The sequence below is a fragment of the Parathielavia appendiculata genome, assembly GCF_033297405.1.
Source record: "Parathielavia appendiculata strain CBS 731.68 unplaced genomic scaffold N657scaffold_1, whole genome shotgun sequence".
In the NCBI taxonomy this organism is placed as follows: domain Eukaryota; kingdom Fungi; phylum Ascomycota; class Sordariomycetes; order Sordariales; family Chaetomiaceae; genus Parathielavia; species Parathielavia appendiculata.
In genome coordinates this window covers 4201873-4225905 of record NW_026944220.1, presented here as the reverse complement: position 1 = coordinate 4225905, position 24033 = coordinate 4201873, and the positions used below count along the sequence as shown (strand labels likewise).

The window sequence follows — 24033 nt, the reverse complement described above, 5'->3', positions numbered from 1 at the left end:
CGACGCACCCCAACCCTTCTCACCAGCTTCCTAACACGCGAAACGGTTCTACCTTGATACTACGCCAGTGCCGAGTAGACACCTGCCCAGGTCAAAGCCACCCGACAAGATGGCCTCCAATCTGCATAACTCGGGAGCGTGAGTCTCAAGGCCCGCCATTCATGACACACTTTCGGTGGAGCTGCCCTGGCCAGCTGGGATAGCTCAGCCCGATCGTGTCGAGGCACAATTTTGGCGTCCCTGGCCGCAGCAAGCCACAAGATGCTCTGTGCGATAGACAATGGGTTGCGACGAGCGTGGGTTTGGCATTGATGCTGACTGTTTCCCAGCATCGAGCTCAAGGAGAACACTGTCATTGTTGTGCTCGGTGCCTCTGGCGATCTAGCCAAGAAGAAAACGGTATGCAAGCCATGACAGAAAAGCATATACCCCAGACGCGAAGTGTCAATTGACTGACCTTTGCAGTTTCCGGCTCTCTTTGGACTCGTGAGTCTGCAGCGTTGCCTTCCCGAAACTCGAGGGATCAAGTGACTGAACCTCTGGTAGTACCGCAACCAGTTCCTACCCAAGGATATCAAGATCGTCGGCTATGCGCGGACAAAGATGGACCACGACGAGTTCATTCGTCGCATCAGATCGTACATCAAGACGCCCACGAAGGACATCGAGCAGCAGCTAGAGGACTTCTGCAATCTGTGCACATACGTGTCCGGCCAGTATGACAAGGACGAGTCGTTCCAGCAGCTCAACAAGCACCTAGAGGACTTGGAGCAGGGCAGGCAAGAGACCAACAGGCTGTTCTACATGGCCCTCCCCCCAAGCGTTTTCACCATCGTGTCGCAACACCTCAAGAAGTGTTGCTACCCTACGAAGGGCATTGCTCGCGTCATCGTATGTCGGCTATCGCTGGCTGTTCCCTGTTGCTGCAGTGACTGACGCGGCGGCAGGTCGAGAAACCCTTCGGCAAGGACCTGGCTAGCTCCCGGGAGCTCCAGAAGTCGCTTGAGCCCGATTGGAAGGAGGAGGAGATTTTCCGCATTGACCACTACCTGGGCAAGGAAATGGTCAAGAATATTCTTATTCTGCGATTCGGCAACTCTTTTTTGGGGGCCACCTGGAACAGGCACCACATCGACAATGTGCAGATCACCTTCAAGGAGCCCTTCGGTACCGAAGGGCGCGGCGGGTACTTTGACGAGTTTGGCATCATTCGCGATGTCATGCAGAATCATCTACTTCAGGTCCTGACACTGCTCGCCATGGAGAGGCCCATCTCCTTCTCTGCCGAGGACATTCGCGACGAGAAAGTGCGAGTCCTTCGCGCGATCTCCGCGATCGAGCCCAAGAATGTCATCATCGGGCAGTACGGGAAGTCGCTCGACGGAAGCAAGCCGTCCTACAAGGAGGACGACACTGTTCCTAAAGACTCACGGTGCCCGACATTCTGCGCCCTCGTCGCGTACATCAAAAACGAGCGGTGGGACGGCGTCCCTTTCATTATGAAGGCGGGCAAGGCGCTCAACGAGCAGAAGACCGAGATCCGCGTCCAGTTCAAGGACGTCACCTCTGGGATCTTTAAGGACATCCCGCGGAACGAGCTAGTGATGCGCATCCAGCCGAACGAAAGTGTCTACATCAAGATGAACTCCAAGCTCCCGGGTCTGACAATGCAGACGGTGGTCACAGAGCTCGATCTCACGTATCGGAGGCGATTCTCGGACTTGAAGATCCCCGAGGCGTACGAATCGCTGATCCTCGATTGCCTGAAGGGCGACCACTCCAACTTCGTGAGGGACGATGAACTCGACGCGAGCTGGAGGATCTTCACCCCCCTGCTCCACTACTTGGACGACAACAAGGAGATCATCCCCATGGAGTATCCCTACGGTAAGCAAAAACATAAGTCGACCGTGTCTGCAGAAACTGACTTGTCCCAGGCTCCCGGGGACCCGCTGTTCTCGACGACTTCACCTCCTCCTACGGCTACAAGTTCAGCGATGCTGCCGGATACCAATGGCCAACAACGTCGGCTGCGGCGGGCAACAAGTTGTGAGTCGCTTGTTGGTGCTTGGCGGAGGAATCTGCAAACGACGAGTCGAACAGTAGTTGAAACGATGATTGTTGACGCAGCTGAGCGAATCACCAAACCCGATCACGGCACATGCCAGCACGGCTCGGTCGGTTGTTAGAGACGACTGTGTTTTATGACATGATACGACAAGGTTAGACTTAGGACACTCAAACGAAGCAAGGCGGGCAACACGGGAAAAAATGGGGTGGCAGTCGGATCTTGGTGGGAGCTGTGTTTTCATTTCATTGGTACCAGTGGTGCTAGCCCACAAGCCTTGCAGGAAATGAGGATTACTCGCTTCCCAATGGTATCCAGCATGGGCAACTGTGCGTTTGAACATCTTCACTGCCTTGAAGACATAGCAAATGTCAGTTTCTTCTCCAAAGGTTCATTTGGTATTGGTCTATAGATGCCTGGACAAGGATCAAGTCCGAGTTCGGCAGGGTGTGAATGACGTAGGGTGCCGATAGACGACCTGTACTCCGTAGCCGTACACCTCTTATCAGGAGTACGGAAGGTTCGGGAGGCAACCGCCCATGATGTCTTCCGTGCGCCAGAGATGCGGCTCCAACTAGGTTGAATGCTCAAGATACTCTAAGGCCCTTTTTTCTTTTGGTGGGGTAGTAACGCAATGCGAACCATCTTTCTATATACATCAAGGGCTTAAAGGAGCGGGAAAGGAGAGCAAATGTGATGGACAGAGAAATTAATCCGTCGCGCAGAACGGAATTACTGCGGTACCAAACGTCGATGGCACGGTGCACCTTAACAACCTGGAAGGTTTGGTTCCTTTGTGAAATGCGGCTGGTATTCCAGTCAAGTTACCGTATTATGCCAACCCGACGCCCGATCGAACGCGGAAGATCTTCTTTTGGCCCGACATTCGATCTTACACGTCGTGCCTGATTATTACGGCACCCTCCACCCCAGTTCGTCCAAGCGGCCCCACACCTTCTTTCATCAGTCGCTGTGCATTCCGTTTCTTTGGGGTGCCCATGTGTGTCGCCTCGAAACGCATCAACACCTCACAACCGCGACCACACCGACCGCGACCAACCACGAGAACGGAACAGCATCACCGATACAACGGCGAACTGCTCGCCCGATACCTATTGTCCGGTCCAGCGACCGAATCTGCGCTTGTTACCATCCTGACGACCAGCATCGAACAAACCATCGGCAAGAGGTAAAACGGCGCGGAACCACTTCGTGATCGATCATCTGCCCTCTCTCAACGCGGAATTCACCGACTGAGCCAGCGGAACAACTTCAGATACTACGCGCGGCGCACAGTCGGACTCGGAAGTGATGGGCGATCGCATTCCTTGCCCTGCGCTTTGCTTCTGAACCGAAACCTCCACTGGCGAGAATTGCCTGGGAGTGCAAAGCGCGCCGATGACGCTGCGCGACTGAGGGGGTTGGGAGTTGGAAGTCACACCGACATCCATCTTTTGGGGTGCGGGTCTCTGCCTTCCTCTGACCTAAGTCTAGCGCCCTTTTCCCTCGCCTCTCGCGGAACTCTACTACCCTCAGAAAGCGAACGACCGATTACCCTCACCTCACGTAGTGACCGATGCGCCGCATGGAAGCCGAGGGCCGCTCACACTCGCTTCGCTTGACACTCTTCTGTTCTCCGCACGGTCCGCCATTGCAACCGCCAAAATAGCGACTGTCTCGCCCCGTTCGATAACTCTCGTTTCAACTGCAGGGCCAGTGACGATTCCAACACCGAAACCGACCGCTCCGCTGGCCTCTGGAACTTCTTCCTTCCTCCTCAGATCGACACGATACCCAATTCATTCGCTTTGGACGCAGCACTACGCTTCACGAATTGTCTCACCGGCAGCTCATTGCGTCAGCTTAGCTGGTCGGCATACTGGTCGTCAGCTCTGCACGGATAGAGGCCCTTGTGGCGTGAAGCCGAAGGCGGTTTCAGCATGGACAACGGCATTCACAATAGACTACATTCCGACAAGGCCCAAGCTTCACTCGTAAACGGTGTCAAAGAAGAACCTGTGTCTACTCAGCGAACCCACTCGCCGGATAACAAGGGTGCCGACAATGGAGCGGCCGTCGTACGTGATTACAGCAATCCTGGGAGCAACCTGCACACGCTGCAGAACACCGAGATGGAGGAACTTCCAGACGAACTTCAGCACATCACGGCTGATTCTTTGCCGCTTAGCCTACTTTTGAGCAGACTTGCCCAGTTCTCACATGCAAAGCTTCAGGAGCTCATTCTCAACCTAGCATCGAAGCCCTTGCCAGAGTCGTTTTCCAATGGCAACAGTGGTGTCAATGGCGCCGTTAAGGGCTCTGCCAATGCCGGCGGACATGTGCCTGAGGACACCTCTCCCGAGAGCCTAGACAAGAAAACCATGGTCTTGAACTTCATCCAGGACTTGCATTCAAGATGGGTCAAGGCTTTGGTCATCACAGAATGGGCCAAGAATGCCGACGAGGTTGGCAAACTCATCGACCTAAGGACGCATCTTGCTGATAAGTTGGAGCTGTACAACAAGACTTTTTGGGAGTTGGTCAGGGTCAAGCAAGAGTTGGCCTTTGCCAAGGTTCCAAGTCCGGATCTCAAGACCGCCCTGGAAGTGCTCACCAGTGGCTCCGTCCATTGGATGCCAGACGTATGTTGTAGAACCCCCGTGTTTCTACCAGTTTGTGTGCTGACAAGCATTGCCCCAGTTCGGCTACCTACTCAAACCTCCATTGACAACGCAAGAGAAGTTGCACTGGCTCAATGAAATCGAGGTGACCCTGCATATGAGACTGCAGCTGCACGAGTATGAGCGGATCCCACAGCCATGGAGGCAGTACAAGGTTGAGAATGGCCGGGTTACCTTCACCGTCCCCGGCGAGTTCGAGGTGGATTTGACCATATCCGACGAGGATTTTGACTCGCAATTCTGGTTTCTGGACTACCGGCCGATCTTTACCCCCGCACCTGCCGAGGTCTCGGAGCATGCTCGGGCGTTCATCGAAGCCCAAGTCAACACGGTTCTCCAAACGGAAGGGTTACCCGGTTGCTACAAGTACCTCCACGAGCTGACCCTCACGGCCAAAATCGGAGAGTTTTATCGTCAGGCTGTTGAGCTTACCCGCACTGGGTTATGGGTCCAGACACTGAAGGTGGAGAGATTGGACAGGGCGATGTCCATTCAGTACTGGGCCCAGAGTCCACTCTCCCGGGGCACTCCAAGCTGGATCTTGCTCGGAGTTCACAGCGGCAAGGCTCCAGAAGGGCTCCATGACCCGGGCACTCCGAGCCATATCATGCTACAATGGTTCCGCGAGGGCAAGGAGGCCAAGGACATCTCAATCCCGTTCGACGTCGACACCATCTCAACCGAGAAGGTGCTGACAACGGTGATTTCCAGGCACGTTGAATACCTCCTTGGGTCAATGTACAACGCGCTCCTAGGCAAACCCCGGTTCACCCAACGCCAGGGCACAATAGCCCTTCGGATTGCGGATCAACCAGACACGAGCTCCGCGCTCACAATGCAACTTCTCGGCAAGCACGATGCCACCCTTGGAGTTGGGACGTGGATGGGCAATTTCTATTTTCACGAGCAAACCCCCACCGGGCGTGACTGGGCGCAAAGGTTTAACTCTCTGCGAAATCCCGCGCATGAGGGTGCGAACCTCTTGGAGCAAATCAGGTGGTCTTACACGGCACGGCGCCTGAGAATGTTGCCGAAGCCTGCTATTTGGGTCGTCCTTCCACAGGCCCCCGTCCCCTCGGATGAGGTGAAGAGCGTTGTTTACTCACCCTCTTCGTCCACCCGAGAACCATTTCACGCGATATGGGTCAGAAACACCCGCTGGCGTCCGCAGTGGTTCGCCATGATGAGCTTAAGCCTTGGTGGGGATGGCTGGTGGTTGGTTGAGGTGTAAGTGCATTGTGACACTCCATTTGCGTCATGTCCTGTGCGTCATGTTTTGTGTTCTAACGCGTCGCGTCTTCAAGGTCGGCCGAGGGACGAGGATTCTCGGGGCCGCGCATAACTACCTTCACGCAGCTGCCCATGACACCAAGCGATCCTCGCTTTCCGGAAAACTCATGGTTTCCAGAACTCACCAAGCACACAACCAGCATCATGGCTCACATTGACGATCTCCGTGGGCTCCATCAGCAACGCACTCGATATGGTTTCGGGAAATCCCGCGACTCTCGAGATTTGACGACTTACGTGCGATCACCGGACATGTTGGCGTCCCAATCTGCCCCGGATGACATATCCCCGTCACCATGGGCGACGCAGTTCATCCCGCTCGTCTATAAAGGACCTGCACCCATCCTCGGTCATGAATTTGCCGACCTGATAGCCGATGCCGGCTCGCTTCAGAAGCAACCGGCACGACAGAGGGTGTTGGTTGAGGCGAAGGTCGCTGTCACGAACCGTGCCCGATTCGTGCTGCTCGAGCGCAAGCTCGATCGCGATGTGTTCTACGACCATGAACTGGGTCAATTTACCCTGCGGTTCCGGCCTGACGCCGGCTCCGGGGCTGTCCCCTTACTTCGGGCTCGTATGCTGGCACTCAATCGGCTGGTCGGTATTGTCGACGGTCTCGCCCGAGCTGGCAAGCGGGTGATGCCCGAGAGGGTTACTCTCCGTGAGATAGTATTCACATACGGGGATGGCACCCACGGAAGTTTACCGCCTGATCAGCTCTCCGCGCCCAGCCAGGAAAAGCAGCAGACATGGAGATTGCGGCTGAACCTCGCCAAGGACCAAGGTGTGGACGTCATTCTCGAGGAGGGCAATCCGCACCTGCGCGTCAAAGACTATCTGCAGGCCTTCGCGAATTCGCCTAAGCTCAGGACGATACCTGGGTGGTTGTTCCTCACGCTCCCTCTCTTCCGAGCACTAGAACGGCTGGAAAGCTCGTGGGATTCCGTGCTAGCCAAGGAGCAAGGCGCCTGCTACACCTTCCATAAATCGATGGACTGGGTGACGATCCGATTCGCGCTCTCCGGGGCTAAGGGCCGGCGCATGCACCTCGACATCAAGCCCCGTGACAGGGAAGGCAACCTCGTCTGGCATGTCTACCGGCCGATGACGGACGCCAATGCCACCAACGAAAATGACGAGTTCAACAAGGTCCTGAAGGAGCGCGTCTGGTCAGTCGACGGACAGGGGTTCAAAGGTCTAATGAACGGCGCCTTGGCGTCGTGGGACGGCGGCATTGAGAACCTGATTGCCCTCATCGGCGAGACTATCCAATCCCTCGCCGGCACACCCCCGCCTTCCCTGGCTGCTGCTCAACCCCACCAACTTTCTCAAGCATTATCCGCGGCCCAGCAGCAGCAGCAGCAGCCCGCGGAGCACCATCAACCTGTCGCGCCACCCGGAGGCGGCCCTCAGCCCGCCAGATTCGCCTCTCAACAAGCGTATCAACAACAGCAACAACAAACGCCTTGCCTGCCACAGGCGAGCATGCACCCGCAGGGCCAGCCACAGGTTCAGCAGCAGCAACAACAGCAGCGGACTGGCATAGCCAAGAACAACACGCCCGTGGTGGTGATCGATTAAGACACAACGCGCCGGTTAGCGGACGGCGATCTCAACTCCTCTGGTACTATCCACCCTGCTGGCAGACAGGAGGGGTTTGGTCGGACGATGAACGATGGTATTTAAACCGGCTAAGGCGGGCAAGATGAGAAAGAGTCAGAATTGCTGGGCTTAATGGGAATTCAAGAACCTTTTGAGGGGTTTTTAAGAGTTTGGGTGGACCACCAAGGGAAAGGAGTTGTCCCCGACTGAGACGATGAAGAAGGATGAAAGGGACCGCTGAGCGTCGGGTGGCGGTCCACTGTTTCCCGCCTATTCATTGCCACATGGTCGTTTCTTTTTACCGACTTCAAAGGCTGTGGCTGGCATTGAAGTGTGTGGTGTATTTATTTCTGGCTCCGGTTCGGATGGGGATTGATTGTGTTTCTGAACCGGTCGGCAAAAGGGAACGAAAGGGGGCAGTAGAATGGGTCGCATGGAGGGGCCATACCATATGTGCAGGGACTCTGGGGTTGGCCTGGCACAGGTCTGGAGCATAATGATTGATACCAGCACAAAACAATGAGGATGTGGACGATGATTAAGCCTTACATATTTGGAGGTTCCGTCTGCGTTCAGATAGTGCTCGTAGTTTATCCTTCGCCGATTACGTGTGGTAGGCATGGCATGCCTTGGTCTAAATAAACACACTTTCTCCAAGTTCCATAAGGGACAATCCTACCTCTTTATGTGACAGCCAGACAGACCAAGATATTACACGGCCCATGTTCCATCCGGGCCTCGCAATAAGAATATGATCTAGTACACGGTACATACACACAATGAAACCCACCTTACCTCAACCCCTCCCCCTCTACCCAGCCCCCCCAACCCTCGGAACGACACAGCCGCTCTCGTCCACAATCGCCCCACTGTTATACCTTAACGGCAATAACGCCTTCTCCATGGCCTGGATCACAGGCGGCCTAGTGAACCTTTCGAGCCCGGTATCCCCGACCGTCCACGGTGCCATCTCTATCTCCCCTCCACCGTGACCGCCGGCGTCCCCATCACCGTCCGCGCGCTGCCTACTGATGACCTGCCGCCCGGCAATCTGCATCGCCACGTCCCTGCCCGCGCGCAGCATGCTCAGCACGCCGGGGCTCTGGTACGACTGGCCGGCGACGGCCAGCCGGCCCTTGAAGCCCCACTCGAGCTCGCCGTGGGCGGCGCGCATGCGCGCCGCGTGGCCGACGAGATGTTGCGGGATGCAGTCGGTGCAGAGCTTGGCGCTGCCGTGGGCGGCGTCGGAGAGTTCCGGAGAAAATTTCAGGTGGCGGGCGACGGCGCGCTTGGCTTGCTCGATCGCTTCCTGGGGCGTCGGGAGGGAAGTTGGAGGTAGCGAGTCCCAGTAGTGGCCGCCCATCATGACGGTGAGTTTGGTGCCCTGGAGCGTGTCGGCGCCGCGGTTGGTGGGCTTGGGGTTGGTGGGCGTGGGGAGGGGGAATTCGCGGTCCGAGTCGAAGATCACGCCCAGTAAACACTCTGGGTTTTGGGAGTAGGGGGTAGCTTGCGGGATGAGGTAGCCGAAGCCGTTGTGGGGGAAGTTGGCGTGTGGGACGGGGTACCAGAGGTTGACGAGCATGATAGTGACGGCTTCAGAGGATGCGAGGGAGGGGAGCTTGGGGGTGGCGATCTCATGGAGGCACTTGGCGTAGATGGTTGAGACTACTTTGTCGTAGCGTTGCGTACCGGATTTGGAGGAGACCTGGGTGAAAAAGGGCTGGTCAGCTATGCGTTTAGAGGTGAGTGCTTATGAGGGGCGATGGAGTGCATACAGAGACCTGGTCAAGGCTATCGATGTACCTAATTTCCGTGACGGGTTCGTTCGACTTGACAGTGACGTTGGGGTTGGCTTTCAGTGCCTTGGCGAGCGCATTACCAAGCGTGCTGAAGCCGTCCCGAAACCAGAGAGCACCCGACTCGAGGTGCTTCGAGGCTAGATTGAACACGGCCTTGTCCGCGGCCAACTGTACCATCATTTCATAGTCGGCCATCCGTACTGGGGTTTTGGTGATGGGCAAGCCGTCGCGGGGCACGAGCTGGTCCGCCAGGCCGCCGCTCCCCATGCTCATTTTCCACACGTCCCCGCCGGTGACGCCGTGAATCACAGCTGAGAGGACCTTATCCACCAAGCCCGGGCCGCCAAAGCGGGAAGCAAAGTAGTCCCCCACGGACATATCTGTTCGCCCTTTGAACATGTCCATCCGATATGGGTCCTTGGTTCGAAAGATGCTGATGATGGCAGGGATGAAGTCTCGAAACACGGGCTCGGTCAGAGCCGATGCGAGATTGGCAAGCGACTTGAGGGTGCCTATGGGGTCGATGAAGGGCTTTATGAACACGATGGGGATCGGGACTAGGTGGTCGGGGTAGTAGATGAACCCGAGGACAGTCTCGTCAGCCTGTTTCGAGGACATAAGTTGATCGGTGAGGTTGAGCTTCGTGACCTGGACGAACCGAAGGGGCACTAGCAGTCAGCAACAGTCCACAGCCAGCCTAATATTCCAGACAAGACGCACCAGGTCATAAAACACCAGGTCGTCCCATTTCGGGACCTTCGTTGGCGCGGAAGGTTGGGGCTTGACCATGCGGGCGGCGCGCTCGAAGAGCACAGTGCCTTTCCTGCCGTCGGGGGTTTCAACCTCATGTTTGACTGTGTCTATCCAGCCGCCCAAATTCTCCCGGGCATCGAAGATGGTTATTTTGGCCTTAGGCAGCAGGCGTGTAAGGTACCACGCTGTGGTGAGCCCCGTCAGTCCGCCGCCGATGACGGCGATGTTGCGCGGGGACTGCGTCTTGGAGACAGCTATGTAGTGTCTGCTACTCTGGTATTTGCATACCGGCGGGATGGTAACGACCGATCCTCGTTGTGCAGGCCGTGTTGTCGGCGATGCTGCCGAGAGATGGTGCTGGCTTCGTGTAAGTCGAGTGCCTTGCGAAGCCAAGAATCGATGCCATGTCCGCGAAGTGCTCTGACCGGCGCCATAGCTGCTTCGAATGCGCGCTACGCAGCGCGGACTGGTAATGTACATATCGAGTAGTGCTTTAATGACGGCATCCCGCATTGGAAGTCCGGTGAGCGCAACAATGGCTCGTTGCGGCTCTGGCGATGGCGTGGTTGATCGAGGTTGATGTCCACTCGGGTCGAGCGCAAACGCGATGGAAACGAACCAGCTTGTACCCTAACCCTGGCTCTGCAGAGCTACATGAGGTTTGGAGAGAAATGGAAGAGGCAATGAATAACGTGAAAGTCAAGAAAGAAGACAGATACTCCGACTCGACAACAAGCACTATGCATATATCAGCTGTACATACTGGAGCCTGAGTACGCAAGAGCACAGCGAACACGGTGGAAAGCTTCATGGCACAGATCATTGACACTGACACAGATCGAAGGTCTCAAAAAAAAAGTATGAGAGCGAGCGACTTCATTCTGTATTCTTTGCTCGTGCGGTGGCCTGGTATACGGATACCGCTGCCCCCTCTCCGCTGTAATCAAACATATAAAATAGCCCCGTCTAAGAGGAAATCAAGACCCCTGCCCATAATCCCAATGGCTTCTTGCCCCGTCAACGCCGCGATGATGATATACTAGTACAGTAATAACCCCATCCCTGTAGCAAACTTGTCACATGCCACCTGTGTCCATGTCCTTGAAGGAATTTTGTCCCCTGTGTTCGTTTCCTTTCCCACCCAGCAGGTGTCCAGACTCTCGTGATGTTCCCTTCAGTCCCCTTCGGTCGGCAATATCCACACATACCAAAGCCACCGGCCATTTTTCTGCAATCCAATGCAAACTCAACCTCGAGTCTACACCTAGATGACCACCTCAGCAACATCCGCATCCGACTGATGCTCGCCCGAGCCAGGGAGGATGAGATCCTCCTGAGCCCCCTCGTTGACAAACTTCCTCTCACTGACATGCTCCTTTGACCCATCGTCGGCCGTCCACACCTTATCTTGGAAGGTGCCGCGCTGGCCTTCCTCGTGTAAAAAGGGGCAGCTACGGTTGGTGCATGGGTGATACTTGCAGGGCGTCTTAATGTGCGTGTACTTGCAGTTGGGAACCTTGCACTCGCCCCCGTTGCGGCAGGGCGGCATGGCGGGGTGCCGGAACGGGCAATGCGGGTTCGCACAGTTGGGAAAGAACTTGCAATCCTGTTCGCTTTGGTGCGCCGCCTTGGTTGCCGGCGACGGGTGTCGCCCGACGCACTTTCGGTTCTTGCAGGCCGCGCCAAAGCTGCACACGTCCTTGACGTCGACGGTGACGCCGGGTGGTGCGGCCGGGGACTGGTGGGCAAACTTGCAGTCCTTATTTTGACACCGCAGGTTGAACCGGCAGACCGTCTCTTCGGGGTTTGGCGGCTCGCGCTTAGCTCCTCCCATCTCGACGTCGCCCTGCGAGGCCACCTCCGACTGGCCTGCTTCCGAGGGTTGCGCTTGTTGCTGCTCGGCGTGGCCGTTGTGCTGGTGGTGAGTGACCCCGCGTCGGAATTGGCCGCCCCTGCCGCCCCGGTCGTATTGATGCTTGCCACGGGCAAAGCCACCGCGATGCCCCATGCCGTTCTGCTGCTGTTGTTGTTGCATCAGGAGTTGCTGTTGCATTTGCTGGAGCACCTGGTTCTGTTGCTCCATCATGGCGAGGATATCCGGAGCCACGTAGCCGGCGCCGTTCATTGGGTTCATTGGCCCCATTCCGTTCATGGCCGCCGGGCCAGGGGGGATGCCGCCCATGCTCGCTAGGCCGGCAGCGATGTTAGTAGCGCGCGCATTGCCGATCCGCGGCTGTCTGCCCACACCCATCCTCGGACCAGCTGGTGGGCCCCTCCCAATTCTCTCGTTACCCGACTGGTTACGCACACGGTGCAGAACCGAGTCCTGTGTCCGATCCAAAGCACGGTTGATCTGACCCATGATGCGCTTTTCTCGGCCCCCGCGGACGTTGCCATTTCGCATCGCCTTAGGTCCAGTTGGCCTATTGTTTGTTAGTCCTCCAGGAATCCAGTGGAACGAAGTACTGAATAAACTTACGCATTCAGGGCGGCAGCGGGTGCATCCGACGTATCCATGTTGGTGTCAAAGGCGCCATCCATCGGGTCGTCCCTGGGCCCAAGCATGGCATCACCAGACTGTGCTGGCGCGGAGCCTAGTTGGGCGCTGAGGGCGCGAACCTGTTCGAACAGCCAATGTGCGAAGGCGGGGGCTGTTTTGTCATCGGGGCCGAGTCCCAGCAGGTCGCCAGCGATCTCAGCGGCAATCTCGGATTCTGTCTTTCCGTTGGCCAACATGAGGAGAAAGTACTCTGACATCGCAGAGCCTTCGGTGCCCGGACCGGCCCATTCCAGCTCCGCGATCTTGCCCTGGATTGCCATGTTAAGGGCCTCGGCGAGGGGTGTGCCGAGCGCAACCTCGACCGACATGATTGCGGTTGGGGTCGACAGAATTGTCTTGATGTCGTCGAAATAGAGTCCTGCGGGATGTATTCCGCCAGGAGAAGTGAGATTCGGGGTTGGCGCTCGAGCGGGATCTGGCTGGAGAATCGGCAGAGCAAGCAAGGCTTTGTTGATTGTCGAGAGGCAACTGTGGCGACAATCTGGGCACGCGAGCTACCCAAGGTCAAAGATTCGATGAACGGTATCGCAATGATTCGATGTAGAGAGGATACGGCCGTGCACTGCGGATGATGTTGTGAAGCAAGGTGGTGGCAGGTTTGCGTGATGGTGAAGTTTTAAGATTGGAGTCGTGGAGCCGAACCGCGCCAAAACCAAAGCAATGTTCCGACTTTCACCAGAAACGGTTCGAGTGGCTGGTGCTGCTGCTTGAAGCTTCTAGTGGCGGACTATCACGTGATGGAACATGCAAAGCACTGGCTGTGGCGCATCTGGATTCAACCTAAATACCCGCCTGCTCATTGCTCACAATGCTCAGTCATCAGGAGTCGAGTTTTCTCATCTTCCATGCGACCAAGCACTTTTCCATTTACCGTAACTGGGCAGTACTCAATACTTTGCATCGCAGGACTGCTCTTATTTCTGGCTCAATGCTCCGATCCGAGAGACCAGGTGTCGGCAGCTGCTGGACTGCATACGATCCCGAGTGCATATTTCAAGACCCAGACCTCATCATGCACGTCAACGTCGGCCTGCTCGACATGTGTGCAGCGCAAGAAGACCAGGAGTCCATCAGCCAGGTAATGATTGCACACATGGTACCTTAAGGTAGGGTCGCTGATACCACGAGGCCCCTAGCGAGGAGATTCAAGCTGTCATAGCATTGATTTTGGTTGGTTCCATTGCACCGCTTCACACCTTCCTCTCCAGGAGTTGTCGACACCAATTTCAATGCAGCACATTCAAGTTGCTTCAACAACAAAGATTTCCCAATCCTCTCGGCATGCAGATTGCAACCTTCAATCGCCCTCGCCATTGTTTCCCATGTCCAATTGGTCGAAGCGGGTCCGCAGTTTCATGCCGTTGGATATGTGTCCGTTTGTATAGGGGCTTGCCAAATTCCAGTGCAGCAGCTTTGTTAAGTCGTCGTGTTGTCGACTCACAGTTTCAAGCCCGTGTCCTTCAGCCCAACGGATACCTTAACATAGTCTAAAGGGCTGGGCGGGTGGCTGTGACGCCCATCAACCATGCGTTATGTTCTTGTCTCGGCTACCACGGATTATAACACAAATGATCCGCCGACGATCTCCATGTCTACAAGGATCCATGACAGCAACAGCCACTGCATACGGGCGCCGCCATGCCGGAGGATAGGACGCGATAAATGCGAGGCAAATATGCACACTCGTCTTCTCCAAAAGAATATAGAGCTTGAAGACCATTCCCAGATGTGGCTTGTTGAACTCCGAACAGGCATGGTTCTCCGCGCATCGCCAGTGTAAATGTAAGTCGACTGGGGTAGCATGGGCGTGTAACGTTGCGCCGTTCCCAGATTTACAAGGCAGGAGCAGGCTTGCAATTGAAATCGATCAGCGCCTTCTCCCTCACTCTCCTCGCGAGCAATCAGCGGCGCAAAAGGAGCCCGACCAGCAGCTGATCTGTACTGTATCCAGCCTCGGATAGATCGTGTGCTCCCCGCATCTCGCATCCCGCAGCCCGCGACACCACACGGGAGGTCACAGCCTGCTAACACCGGCAAACCGCCACGCAGTATCTCCCGTCCCATCCCGTCATCACACACCAACAAACAGACGTGGTCATATTTATGGTTATCCGTTCTCGGGCTGCAACCAACCTGTGCAACGGTAGCAAAGAGTGGTTTTTTCGATTGGGTTGCCCCAACCAACGAACCGACTCACCTGTCTCATTATATCCATACCTGAATGAGCATTTCAAGCAACCTATAAACATTCCAGTCGCTCCTCATAGCCGAGCAACCTTTTCCTTGCCTCCTCGCCTACACAACACAACACGTCATGAATCAGACGTCAAAATGTATCCACCACTAGTTTCTTGTCTCTCTCTCTCCCTAATCGCCCTCCAACCTGTTGCCGCCATCTGGCCGGCACCCCAGAGCTTCACCAACGGCAGCTCGGTCCTGTACCTGCACCAAAACATTGAGGTCACATATAACGGCGCATTCGTATGCTGGTTTTCCCCTTCTGAGTCCCCTCATCATGTATGCCTCGAGGAGGGATTGAATACTGAACATTTTGTGTACCAACAGATTCCGTACACGTACGGATATGTGCCCTACCAGTTGACCAGCAAGGAGGTCGTTCAGGCGGGCGTGTCCCGGGCGCTAGCCGGCATCTTCAACAGCCAGTTCGTTCCCTGGAAGCTGCACAAGCCGAATACCCAGTGGGAGCCCGACCTCTCGAAGGGCCAGAACTGGCTCAAGACGCTGCAAATCACCCAGACGAGCGAGGACCAGCCAAGCACCTTCAAGCCCCTGGCCGGCGAGGTGGACGAGTCGTACAACCTCACGGTGAGCACCGAGGGCGACGTTAAGCTGGCGGCAGTCTCGTCCATCGGCGTGCTCCGCGGCCTCGAGACCTTCACCCAGCTCTTCTACCAGCACTCGGCCGGCACCTTCTGGTACACGCCCTACGCGCCCGTCTCAATCCAGGATGCGCCCAAGTTCCAGCACCGCGGCGTCATGCTGGACACGGCCCGCCACTTCTTCCCCGTATCGGACATTCTGCGGACCATCGACGCCATGGCATGGAACAAGATGAACCGGCTGCACGTGCACGTCACCGACTCGCAGTCGTGGCCGCTCGTGCTCCCGTCGATGCCCGAGGTCTCGGAAAAGGGCGCCTATCATCCGAGCCAGACCTACTCCCCCGCCGACATCGACAACATTCAAAAGTACGGAGTTGCGCGCGGCGTTGAGGTCTACTTTGAGATCGACATGCCGGGCCACATCGGCGTGGTGTCGCTCTCACACCCAGAGCTCATCGTGGCCTACAACTTGCAGCCGTACTACTGGTGGTGCGCGCAGCCTCCCTGCGGGGCCTTCAAACTCAACAACACGGCGGTGGACGCGTTCCTCGAGAAACTGTTTGACGACCTGCTGCCGCGGCTGGCCCCCTATACGGCCTACTTTCACACGGGCGGCGACGAGCTCAACAAGAACGACTCGATGCTCGACGAGGGCATCCGGTCCAACTCGTCCGAGGTGTTGCAGCCGCTGCTGCAAAAGTTCATCGATTTGCAGCACGCGCGCGTGAGGGAGGCCGGGCTGACGCCCATCGTCTGGGAGGAAATCCCGCTCGAGTGGAACGTCACCATGGCTCCGGACACGGTCGTGCAGTCGTGGCTGGGAGGCAACTCGGTCAAGACGCTGACGGGCAAGGGCTTCAAGGTCATTGACAGCAACTACAATTTCTGGGTAGGCCACTCACTTCTAAGTCTCGCAATACCCTCTCAAGGTTTCGTGGAACACAACCGCTAATGCGCACTGTTTGGTAGTACCTCGATTGCGGCCGGGGCCAATGGCTCAACTGGGCCAACGGCGCGGCCTTCCAGCTCGGCTACCCCTTCAACGACTGGTGCAACCCGGCCAAGAACTGGCGGCTCATTTACTCGCACGATCCGACGGCCAACCTGACGGCCAACGAGGCCGCACTCGTGCTCGGCGGCGAGGTGGCCGTCTGGAGCGAGACCATCGACGCGGCCAACCTGGACACGCTGCTCTGGCCGCGGGCCAGCGCCGCGGGCGAGGTGCTCTGGTCCGGGCGGATTGACTCCCAGACGGGGCAGAACAGGAGCCAGATGGACGCCGCGCCGAGGCTGAACGAGTTCCGCGAGAGGATGGTCCTGAGGGGCGTCAGGAGCTCGCCTGTCCAGATGACGTTTTGTACCCAGGGAAGTCCCGAGGAGTGTGAATACCCTGCGTGAGAAGAGTGCTGCAAATTGGGGGGTTTCATATTGCCATTTTGTTGCCGGCGCTGGTTTAAGCATTGGGGGATGATCTCTTAGGGGTACGTCACCAGAATGATTCGTCGGAGTGGTTCCGAAAGGGTTTTCGGAATCGGCCCGCATGGCTGTGTCTCGGGGGAGTTTGTTCGGGTCGTAACCGGCGTGGTATCTGTACTTCCTTACCGGACTTGTGCCTGTGATCGGCTCACTCCAGAGCCTAACGCCAATGTGTCCTGTCCGCTAGTAATGCATACACTGTATTCTTTACTGTTCCAGGTTCTTGGCACGTGGTGAGGACCTTGTGAAACAGAAATATCCCGGGCAGGATGGCGATATCTCTTTGCATCTCCTGCAAACGAGGTAATCCCAGCAAGGCGGGGTCGCCGGCTCGCCGTGGTACTGTGTTTCTTACTCTCCGTGACATGCCGTGCGGTTCTAAATAAGCGCCCGTCCGCCGGCCGTAGACTGTCCCAGCCCGAAGAGAACTCGGCCGATCCCGTTTTGAGCGTCGGCACAGCCTTATGTATGCATATGCAGGAAAACCGGTAGATTGGCTGGACAGCATGCCCGTTGCAGCTTGAATATTCGCTCCTTTGTTACAGAGAAGTAGGCCACACAAGATGTTGTTGACCTGCATGTGTCCGCCACACATGTGAAGGGGTAATGGCGTGAGGCTCGATTCCTCGAATCTTGTGTCATGATCTCCAGAAGGTGTGTATCCAAATTGAGAGAAAACAGGCTGCAGAGAGCCCCGCTTCCCCGCATCTCAATAGGTGGGCAACGGTTTCAAAGAGCAGAAGCAGAAGCAGACGCAGAAGCGAGAGAGAAGCCTCGGGATTTCCATGATGGTCGCTCGCCGTCAGAGCTAACCGTCGAATCAACGGTAGAGTGTGTCGCGGACGGGTTCCGCGGAAGGCCGTCACCAGGGAGGAAAAGGTTGGCATCGCTCTCGATACCACTGAACTCTACGGAGTACGTCCGGAGTACAAGTGCAAGAACATACAGTACCACCAGAGTACATGCAGCCCCTGAGCTGGGGAGCGGGAAACCGTTTGATGAGGTCGCTCGCTTCAAGCTGGCCGAGTTGAGCCACGATACGTCATTTGACTTTGTTAAGCCTGTTCTTTGAAAGCTCCTATAAGTTTTCTGGGACTATTCCCGGTTAACTACTGTATGTACTATCCATAAGATACGTCCGTACGGAGTATGGAGGGTAGGTAACTTACAGCGCCTAGGCCAGGCCAGCGAGACCCAACTATCCGTACGATTGTCGTACAAAACCGTCGCTCTGCCTCGCCAACTTAATTCCTCTCAGCATTACGGATATACGACACGATATACGCATCCGTATATTACGACCAGGCAGAATTCTTTGCTTGCTGAGTTCCTATTGATTTCGCAGCTGACTATACCGCTGACTCTGTGATTCGCGTGTGTACCTGCTAACATTATTCGGTCGGTATTACGATGAGGGTGCCGAGCGTTGGCTGCCGCACTTCCCCGTAAAGCACAAGGCTATCAAAGTCCCGGTCGTCCGCAGATGGTGAACATTGCCTCGCGGGAGTCTGTAACGAGCTTGATGTCCAGGCACCGTAAGCTCTTTGACGATTTAGAAATGGCCCTGCTTATGATCCAGACAGCGTATCTCCCAAAGGATGAGTGAATTCTCGACACAATCTTCAATCGATGTGCCTAGCTGCCTCATGCTCGAGGTTCTGCTGGTTGAAATACGAGTGTGAGAATTCCCGATCGACTGAGCCCACGGTAGTGTGACAATAGCTGGGCGATGCCATCTCGGCACGAAAGACATGGCACGCAAGACATGGCACGGTTCCCATCCTCGTAAACGATGCGGGAAATTCACGAGCCGTACCGCACAAGTAGAGTACCTCGCTCCATGAGTACTCGTTGGACCCGGTAAAGGGCTTGAGAACATGGCCTCGGAGTCTCGGTGTTCCCTTTTCTCCGCCCAGCCGACTTCTTGCATGATTCCCTGCTGAACTTGGTGTAAGTCACGCCCTTCCCTGCCATATCTCCCTGGGCCCATATACGATTTCACGCCGAGAAACTGTTCACCCTGTTGTGGCAAAGCTCTAGGGAGCAGAATCATAAAGAGAACGGAGGCCACCCGACGAGACGTACATACTCCGTACATGTAGACCACCCGCTACAAGGCGTCTGGTACGTGTCTCATGTCCTTGCTCTGCAGCGCCCCCTACTTGCTCACTGCCCGCCCTGGGTTGTCCGTCTGTTCAACGTCCGGGCCACAGGGCTCTGTATAGGTTTACTCGCCCACCACCTCCGCAAGCACCCGACTTCTATCCTCCCGACCCCTTCTCTTTCCAGGCGAGGCCTCATAGCGGCCCGGGCAACCACAAGCGGTCCACCATGAGCTTCACAGTTTCTATCTCGGACTATGTCTCGGTCAAGTCGGCCGTGGCCATCTTGCCAGGCCTGCTCATCGGCTATGCTATCATAGCTGTCGTGGTGAGGACGGCACTGGATGAGATCAGGTTGGCTCGGATGCCCGGTGCAAGAGCCGCCAGAGTGCCGTCGGTCATGCCCCCCTTCGGTTCGTTAACCATATCTACTTCTAACTCAAGTGGCGGCTGATATAACATACCACTTACAACCCCAGGGTTTGACTATCTCTACGTGACCATCCGGGCGACCATGAAACACACGAACTTGGAGCTGTGGCGCAACATGTTTGCCCAGCTTGGGTCTCACACAGCCGAGTGCCACATTGTTGGCTCGCGCATCATCTTCACTGCCGACCCCGAGAACATCAAGGCCTTGCTGGCCACCCAGTTTGGCGACTACGGCAAGGGGGTGCCCTTCCACGAGGATTGGAAGGCCTTTCTCGGCGACAGCATCTTCACCACCGACGGCCAGCTCTGGCAGTCCAGCCGCCAACTCATCCGCCCCCAGTTCATCAAGGACCGTGTCAGCGATCTGCACGTCTTTGAGAGCCACATGCAGACCCTGTTCCGCGCCATTGCCAACGGAGGCGCCCTGGACGGCGAGAACCAGCCCGTCGATGTCGAGGCCGGCAACGGGAAGCCCGTCGACATCAGCGACCTGTTCTTCCGCTTCACGCTCGACTCAGCCACCGACTTCCTCCTGGGCCACGACGTCAAGTCGCTGAGCAACCCCCGTCAAGAGTTCGCCGACGCCTTCGCCGAGGTGCAGCGAGTTCAGAGCCTCATCTCGCGCACTCAGAGCATGAGCCTGCTCGTGCCGCGCAGCAGCTTCAACAAGGGCATGAAAATCATCAACGACTTTATCGATCTCTTCATCGAGCGCGCCCTGCGTCTCAGCCCGGACGAGCTGGCCAGCAAGTCCAAGAGCGACGCCGACTACACCTTCCTGCACGCCCTTGCCGCATACACGCGCAACCGCCAGACCCTCCGCGACCAGCTGATTGCCGTGCTGCTGGCGGGGCGCGACACCACCGCCTGCACCCTGTCGTGGACCGTCTACGAGCTGGCCCGCCACCCGGAGGTGCTCGCCAAGCTGCGCGCCGAGATCCTAGCCGTCGTCGGCTCCACGAGGCCGCCGACCTACGACGACCTCAAGAGCATGAAGTACCTGCAGAATGTCATGAACGAGACCCTGCGGCTGTACCCAGTTGTTCCCTTCAAGTGCGTCTATCGTCCCCCTACCCACCAACCACAACCGAAGGTAAGGTACTAACTAACTTTGCCTGACTAATAACCACTGCAGCGTCCGCCTCGCCCTAACAGACACCACCCTCCCCCGCGGCGGCGGCCGGGACGGCGCCCAGCCGGTCAAGCTCCTGAAGGACACGCCCGTCGCCTACTCGACCCTGGTGATGCAGCGCCGGGAAGACTTGTACCCGCCGCCGAGCGCCACCTTCGCCCCCGTCAACGTTTTCTCGCCAGAACGCTGGGCCGCGTGGCAGCCCAAGCCCTGGCAGTACATTCCCTTCAACGGTGGGCCGCGCATCTGCATCGGCCGGCAGTTCGCCCTGACCGAGATGGCCTACGTCCTGACCCGGCTCTTCCAGCAGTACGAGCGGGTCGACAGTTACATGGGCGAGATCGATGGTGGGAACCCAAAATTGAGGGCCGAGATCGTGCTGCAGCCCGGGGATGGAGTCAAGGTTGGTTTTTGGCTGGCCAAAAAAACATGAAGACCTGGGATTGCGAAGGGAGCGAGCGATATTCCAAGGTCTCATGAACATCCTGTTGCTGCTTTCGGGTGATGGTGCTTTACGGGAGGGCGCAATTTGATTTGGCAGATCGTGACGTTTTAAGGCCTCCCGAACGATCATTTGTTGCTTGTCTAATCTCTCTCATTATGGCGAAGATCCAAACGCTAGGCAGCTTATATGAGCGCTGTCTTCCTATTTTCCTGCTGAAGGAAGCCGTTGCTCCTGGTCTAACAAAAGCCATGGGATAGGCGTTCCGAAAGTTCATCAGCGCCTTCTCAGGTACCTGACTCCGATCAGATCTGATAGCTCTCCCTGATGGCCTCGCCAAGTCGTCTAATAGCCTCCCTCATGTTCTCTGGCGTGGCCGCCGCAAATGTGGCCCGGAAGTACAGGCCGGGCGGAGGTCTGTCCTGCTCGGCGCGGAACCAGGACCCACGGGCGACGAGCACTCCCCTGGAAATGCAGCTGTTGAATATCTCCTCCTCCATCTCGAGGATGCTCTTGGTCGAAGCGTGCGGATGCAGTTCATGGTTGACCTTCAGCCAGTGCTGTTGCTCGCGTCAGCACATCAAAAAAAAAAAAAAAAAAAAAAAAAAAAGGGGGGCAAGTAAACAAGCAGATCCACTCACAAACATGCCGGCCTGCGGCGTATTCCAGGTGACCAGCTCCCTCGGCAAAAACTCGTCGCACGCCTCCACCATGACATCCCTCCGCTTGGCATACTCCATCCTCAAGTTCATCAGCCACCTCAGATACCCCTCATGTCCCCATCTCTCGTCGAGCAGCTTATGCAGAATCACCTGCGAAAACCCGCTCGGCCCCTGGTTCGCAACCTCGGCATGGCGAATGAACCTTTCGATGATCTGCTCCGACGCAGTAACCCACCCCAGCCTCGAGCCCGGCACAACCACCTTGGAAAACGAATCCATCCTTAACACCCGACCATCCACATCCATACTCAGATAACTCGGGATCAAGCCCTCCAAAAACTCCTCCACGTCCCCGGTCGTCGCCACCCCCCTCCCCTCCCCCTTACCATTACCCTTATCTGGCATTTGCAGGTAATAATACGGCTCATCTTCCACAATAAACACATCATGCCTCCGAGCGACCTCATAAATTTCCCTCCTCCTCTGCTCCCCCTGCGTCGCCCCCGTCGGATTCTGCCCGCTCGGCACGGTATACAAGACATGCGGCTTCCTCCTCCCCCCCCTCAGCCCGGGCTCCCAACAGTCCAGTATCCGCTCCATGTCCCCCGGCAGCAGGCCCTGCTCATCCATCCGGACGCCCACGACGCCGACCCCGAGCGGCGCGGCCGTCTCTAGGGCGGTGCTGAATGAGAACTCCTCCGTCAGCAGACTGTCCCGCCTCGACGCGACTCCTCCTCCGTCGCACAGCATGCGAAGCGTCTGCTCGAGCGCGGACGTGCTGCCCACCGTCAGGCACACACGCCAGTCGGCGTAGGGGATGGGCCCGTGCACGAGCTCCGTGTGCTCCGTCACGAAGCGCGTCATTTGGGCCGAGCCTGTGGCTTGGGCGTAGTTGAGCGCTATCGAGAGGTCGTATTCGGGCTGTTGTTGGACTTGTTGTCGTGATGGTGGTGGGGGTTCAGGTGAGGACTGTTTTGGCGGTGGTGGTGGTGAGGAGGAGGCGTCGTATTTGCCGATGGTGACGTCCTCTCCGTCGGCCAGCGTTGCCGCTTCGGAGAAGTGAGGCGGGCGCGGGATGTGCAGAGTGAGTGAGGAGATGGGGAAGTATTCTGGGCACGGCAGCCCGCCACCCAGAGAGATGAGGCCGGGCTGCTTGAGGTGTTTGGCGGCTTGCTTTAGCTTGCAGGGCTCACGGAGGGTGGACTCTTTGGTGAGGTGGTCTGGGAGGCTGTCAGTTGAGAAAGACATAGGGAGGGAGGGAGGGGGGGGTTAGAAAACTAAAATGGAGCGTACGGTCCCAGCGCTTGGCTTTCGGCTTGCCTACAGTCTGTTACATCCAACATAGCATGGCTTAGCTGCTGTGCATGTCCAGCCTGACGTGACGGTAAAGTCGTCACGAATAGCATTGGGTTGGGGGGGGGGGGGGGGTTAAGCCACGGAGTGAAGGCTAAGGCTTTGCTTACAGGCGCTTTGAACATATCGGCATCGCTGTAAGACGCCGTCGGCGCGATCAAGCGTCCGGCCTTGGCTCGACGTTCTTTGATATCAGCGATGGTGATGCGCTCGCGGGGCGGCGCGGAAAGCACGGGCTCGGCTTCGGGAAGCTGGGCTGCGGTGCCGAGGGCCTCGGAACAGTCCTGGGATTTTGAGTGGAAGCCGTAACATGAGACAGCGGGCAGCCGGCAAGTGGTGCGGCCCCGGAGGTTGCGGAAGTTGGAGTGGAGCGAGGTAGAGGCGGATGTCCGGAGGTCCCGGAGAGCGCCGGTCCGGAGAACGGTCCGCATTTCGGCCCGGGCGGAAACGCAGCTGTGGATCAATTGGAGACACCGATTCCGTTTGGACTATCCACCCGGTGCAGAACGGATGAACGGGGCGAGACGACCAGAAGCTGCGAATTGATATCGATCTTCAGCGAACCTCTTCAAATTATTGAGTCAAAGGAACAAAAGATTTGAGACAGTCCCCAATTGATAGTGGAAGAGGAGGAGGTGCAACGGTTCTCTGCACGGGGTATGATAAGGGGCCGATGGCGGGGATTCGGCCCGAGAGTAGCCGTGGGTAACCCGCTGAATTGACACCAACAGCACGCCCTTGTGACCACAACTAACACCGCTATTCGCCTTTGTACGTAATATGGGAGATTGGATTGTCAAGGACTGAAACCCCAATTCCAGAGTGGAGAGAAGAGATC

The 24033-nt window shown here is 56.9% G+C and overlaps 8 protein-coding genes across 8 annotated transcripts; 4 read left to right on the top strand and 4 right to left on the bottom strand.

Annotated features, from left to right (window-relative positions):
- N657DRAFT_640184 (glucose-6-phosphate dehydrogenase) lies at nucleotides 1-2270 on the top strand. The gene is made up of 6 exons (XM_062791921.1): nucleotides 1-138; nucleotides 330-399; nucleotides 466-486; nucleotides 547-891; nucleotides 948-1887; nucleotides 1938-2270. Exons 1-6 carry the CDS (start codon nucleotides 110-112, stop codon nucleotides 2051-2053), a joined length of 1521 nt encoding a protein of 506 aa, XP_062653305.1. The 5' UTR covers nucleotides 1-109; the 3' UTR covers nucleotides 2054-2270.
- Nucleotides 2271-4008: 1738 nt separating this feature from the next.
- N657DRAFT_677135 (MED14-domain-containing protein) lies at nucleotides 4009-7620 on the top strand (the record flags this gene model as incomplete). The annotated part of the gene is made up of 3 exons (XM_062795960.1): nucleotides 4009-4710; nucleotides 4769-5976; nucleotides 6054-7620. The coding sequence occupies 3 exons, from the start codon at nucleotides 4009-4011 to the stop codon at nucleotides 7618-7620; spliced, it is 3477 nt and encodes a 1158-aa protein (XP_062653304.1).
- Nucleotides 7621-8452: 832 nt separating this feature from the next.
- Nucleotides 8453-10673, bottom strand: N657DRAFT_563990 (uncharacterized protein; the record flags this gene model as incomplete). The annotated part of the gene is made up of 3 exons (XM_062788252.1): nucleotides 8453-9361; nucleotides 9423-10088; nucleotides 10161-10673. 3 exons carry the CDS (start codon nucleotides 10671-10673, stop codon nucleotides 8453-8455), a joined length of 2088 nt encoding a protein of 695 aa, XP_062653303.1.
- Nucleotides 10674-11055: 382 nt separating this feature from the next.
- On the bottom strand, nucleotides 11056-13530 carry N657DRAFT_609941 (uncharacterized protein). The gene is made up of 2 exons (XM_062790309.1): nucleotides 12673-13530; nucleotides 11056-12616 (listed from the first exon to the last, which is right to left on the bottom strand). Exons 1-2 carry the CDS (start codon nucleotides 13059-13061, stop codon nucleotides 11458-11460), a joined length of 1548 nt encoding a protein of 515 aa, XP_062653302.1. The 5' UTR covers nucleotides 13062-13530; the 3' UTR covers nucleotides 11056-11457.
- Nucleotides 13531-14189: 659 nt separating this feature from the next.
- Nucleotides 14190-15095, bottom strand: N657DRAFT_81244 (uncharacterized protein). Its single transcript, XM_062797550.1, has one exon. The coding sequence runs from the start codon at nucleotides 14815-14817 to the stop codon at nucleotides 14311-14313; it is 507 nt and encodes a 168-aa protein (XP_062653301.1). The 5' UTR covers nucleotides 14818-15095; the 3' UTR covers nucleotides 14190-14310.
- Nucleotides 15085-16994, top strand: N657DRAFT_652892 (glycoside hydrolase family 20 protein; the record flags this gene model as incomplete). Its single annotated transcript, XM_062794346.1, has 2 exons — nucleotides 15085-16485; nucleotides 16566-16994. The coding sequence occupies 2 exons, from the start codon at nucleotides 15085-15087 to the stop codon at nucleotides 16992-16994; spliced, it is 1830 nt and encodes a 609-aa protein (XP_062653300.1).
- Nucleotides 16995-19120: 2126 nt separating this feature from the next.
- N657DRAFT_81111 (cytochrome P450) lies at nucleotides 19121-21339 on the top strand. Its single transcript, XM_062797549.1, has 4 exons — nucleotides 19121-19196; nucleotides 19298-19587; nucleotides 19654-20659; nucleotides 20742-21339. The coding sequence occupies exons 2-4, from the start codon at nucleotides 19404-19406 to the stop codon at nucleotides 21169-21171; spliced, it is 1620 nt and encodes a 539-aa protein (XP_062653299.1). The 5' UTR covers nucleotides 19121-19196; nucleotides 19298-19403; the 3' UTR covers nucleotides 21172-21339.
- Nucleotides 21340-21485: 146 nt separating this feature from the next.
- Nucleotides 21486-23626, bottom strand: N657DRAFT_560957 (PLP-dependent transferase; the record flags this gene model as incomplete). Its single annotated transcript, XM_062788022.1, has 4 exons — nucleotides 21486-21740; nucleotides 21822-23062; nucleotides 23136-23169; nucleotides 23306-23626. The coding sequence occupies 4 exons, from the start codon at nucleotides 23624-23626 to the stop codon at nucleotides 21486-21488; spliced, it is 1851 nt and encodes a 616-aa protein (XP_062653298.1).
- Nucleotides 23627-24033: the final 407 nt, after the last annotated feature.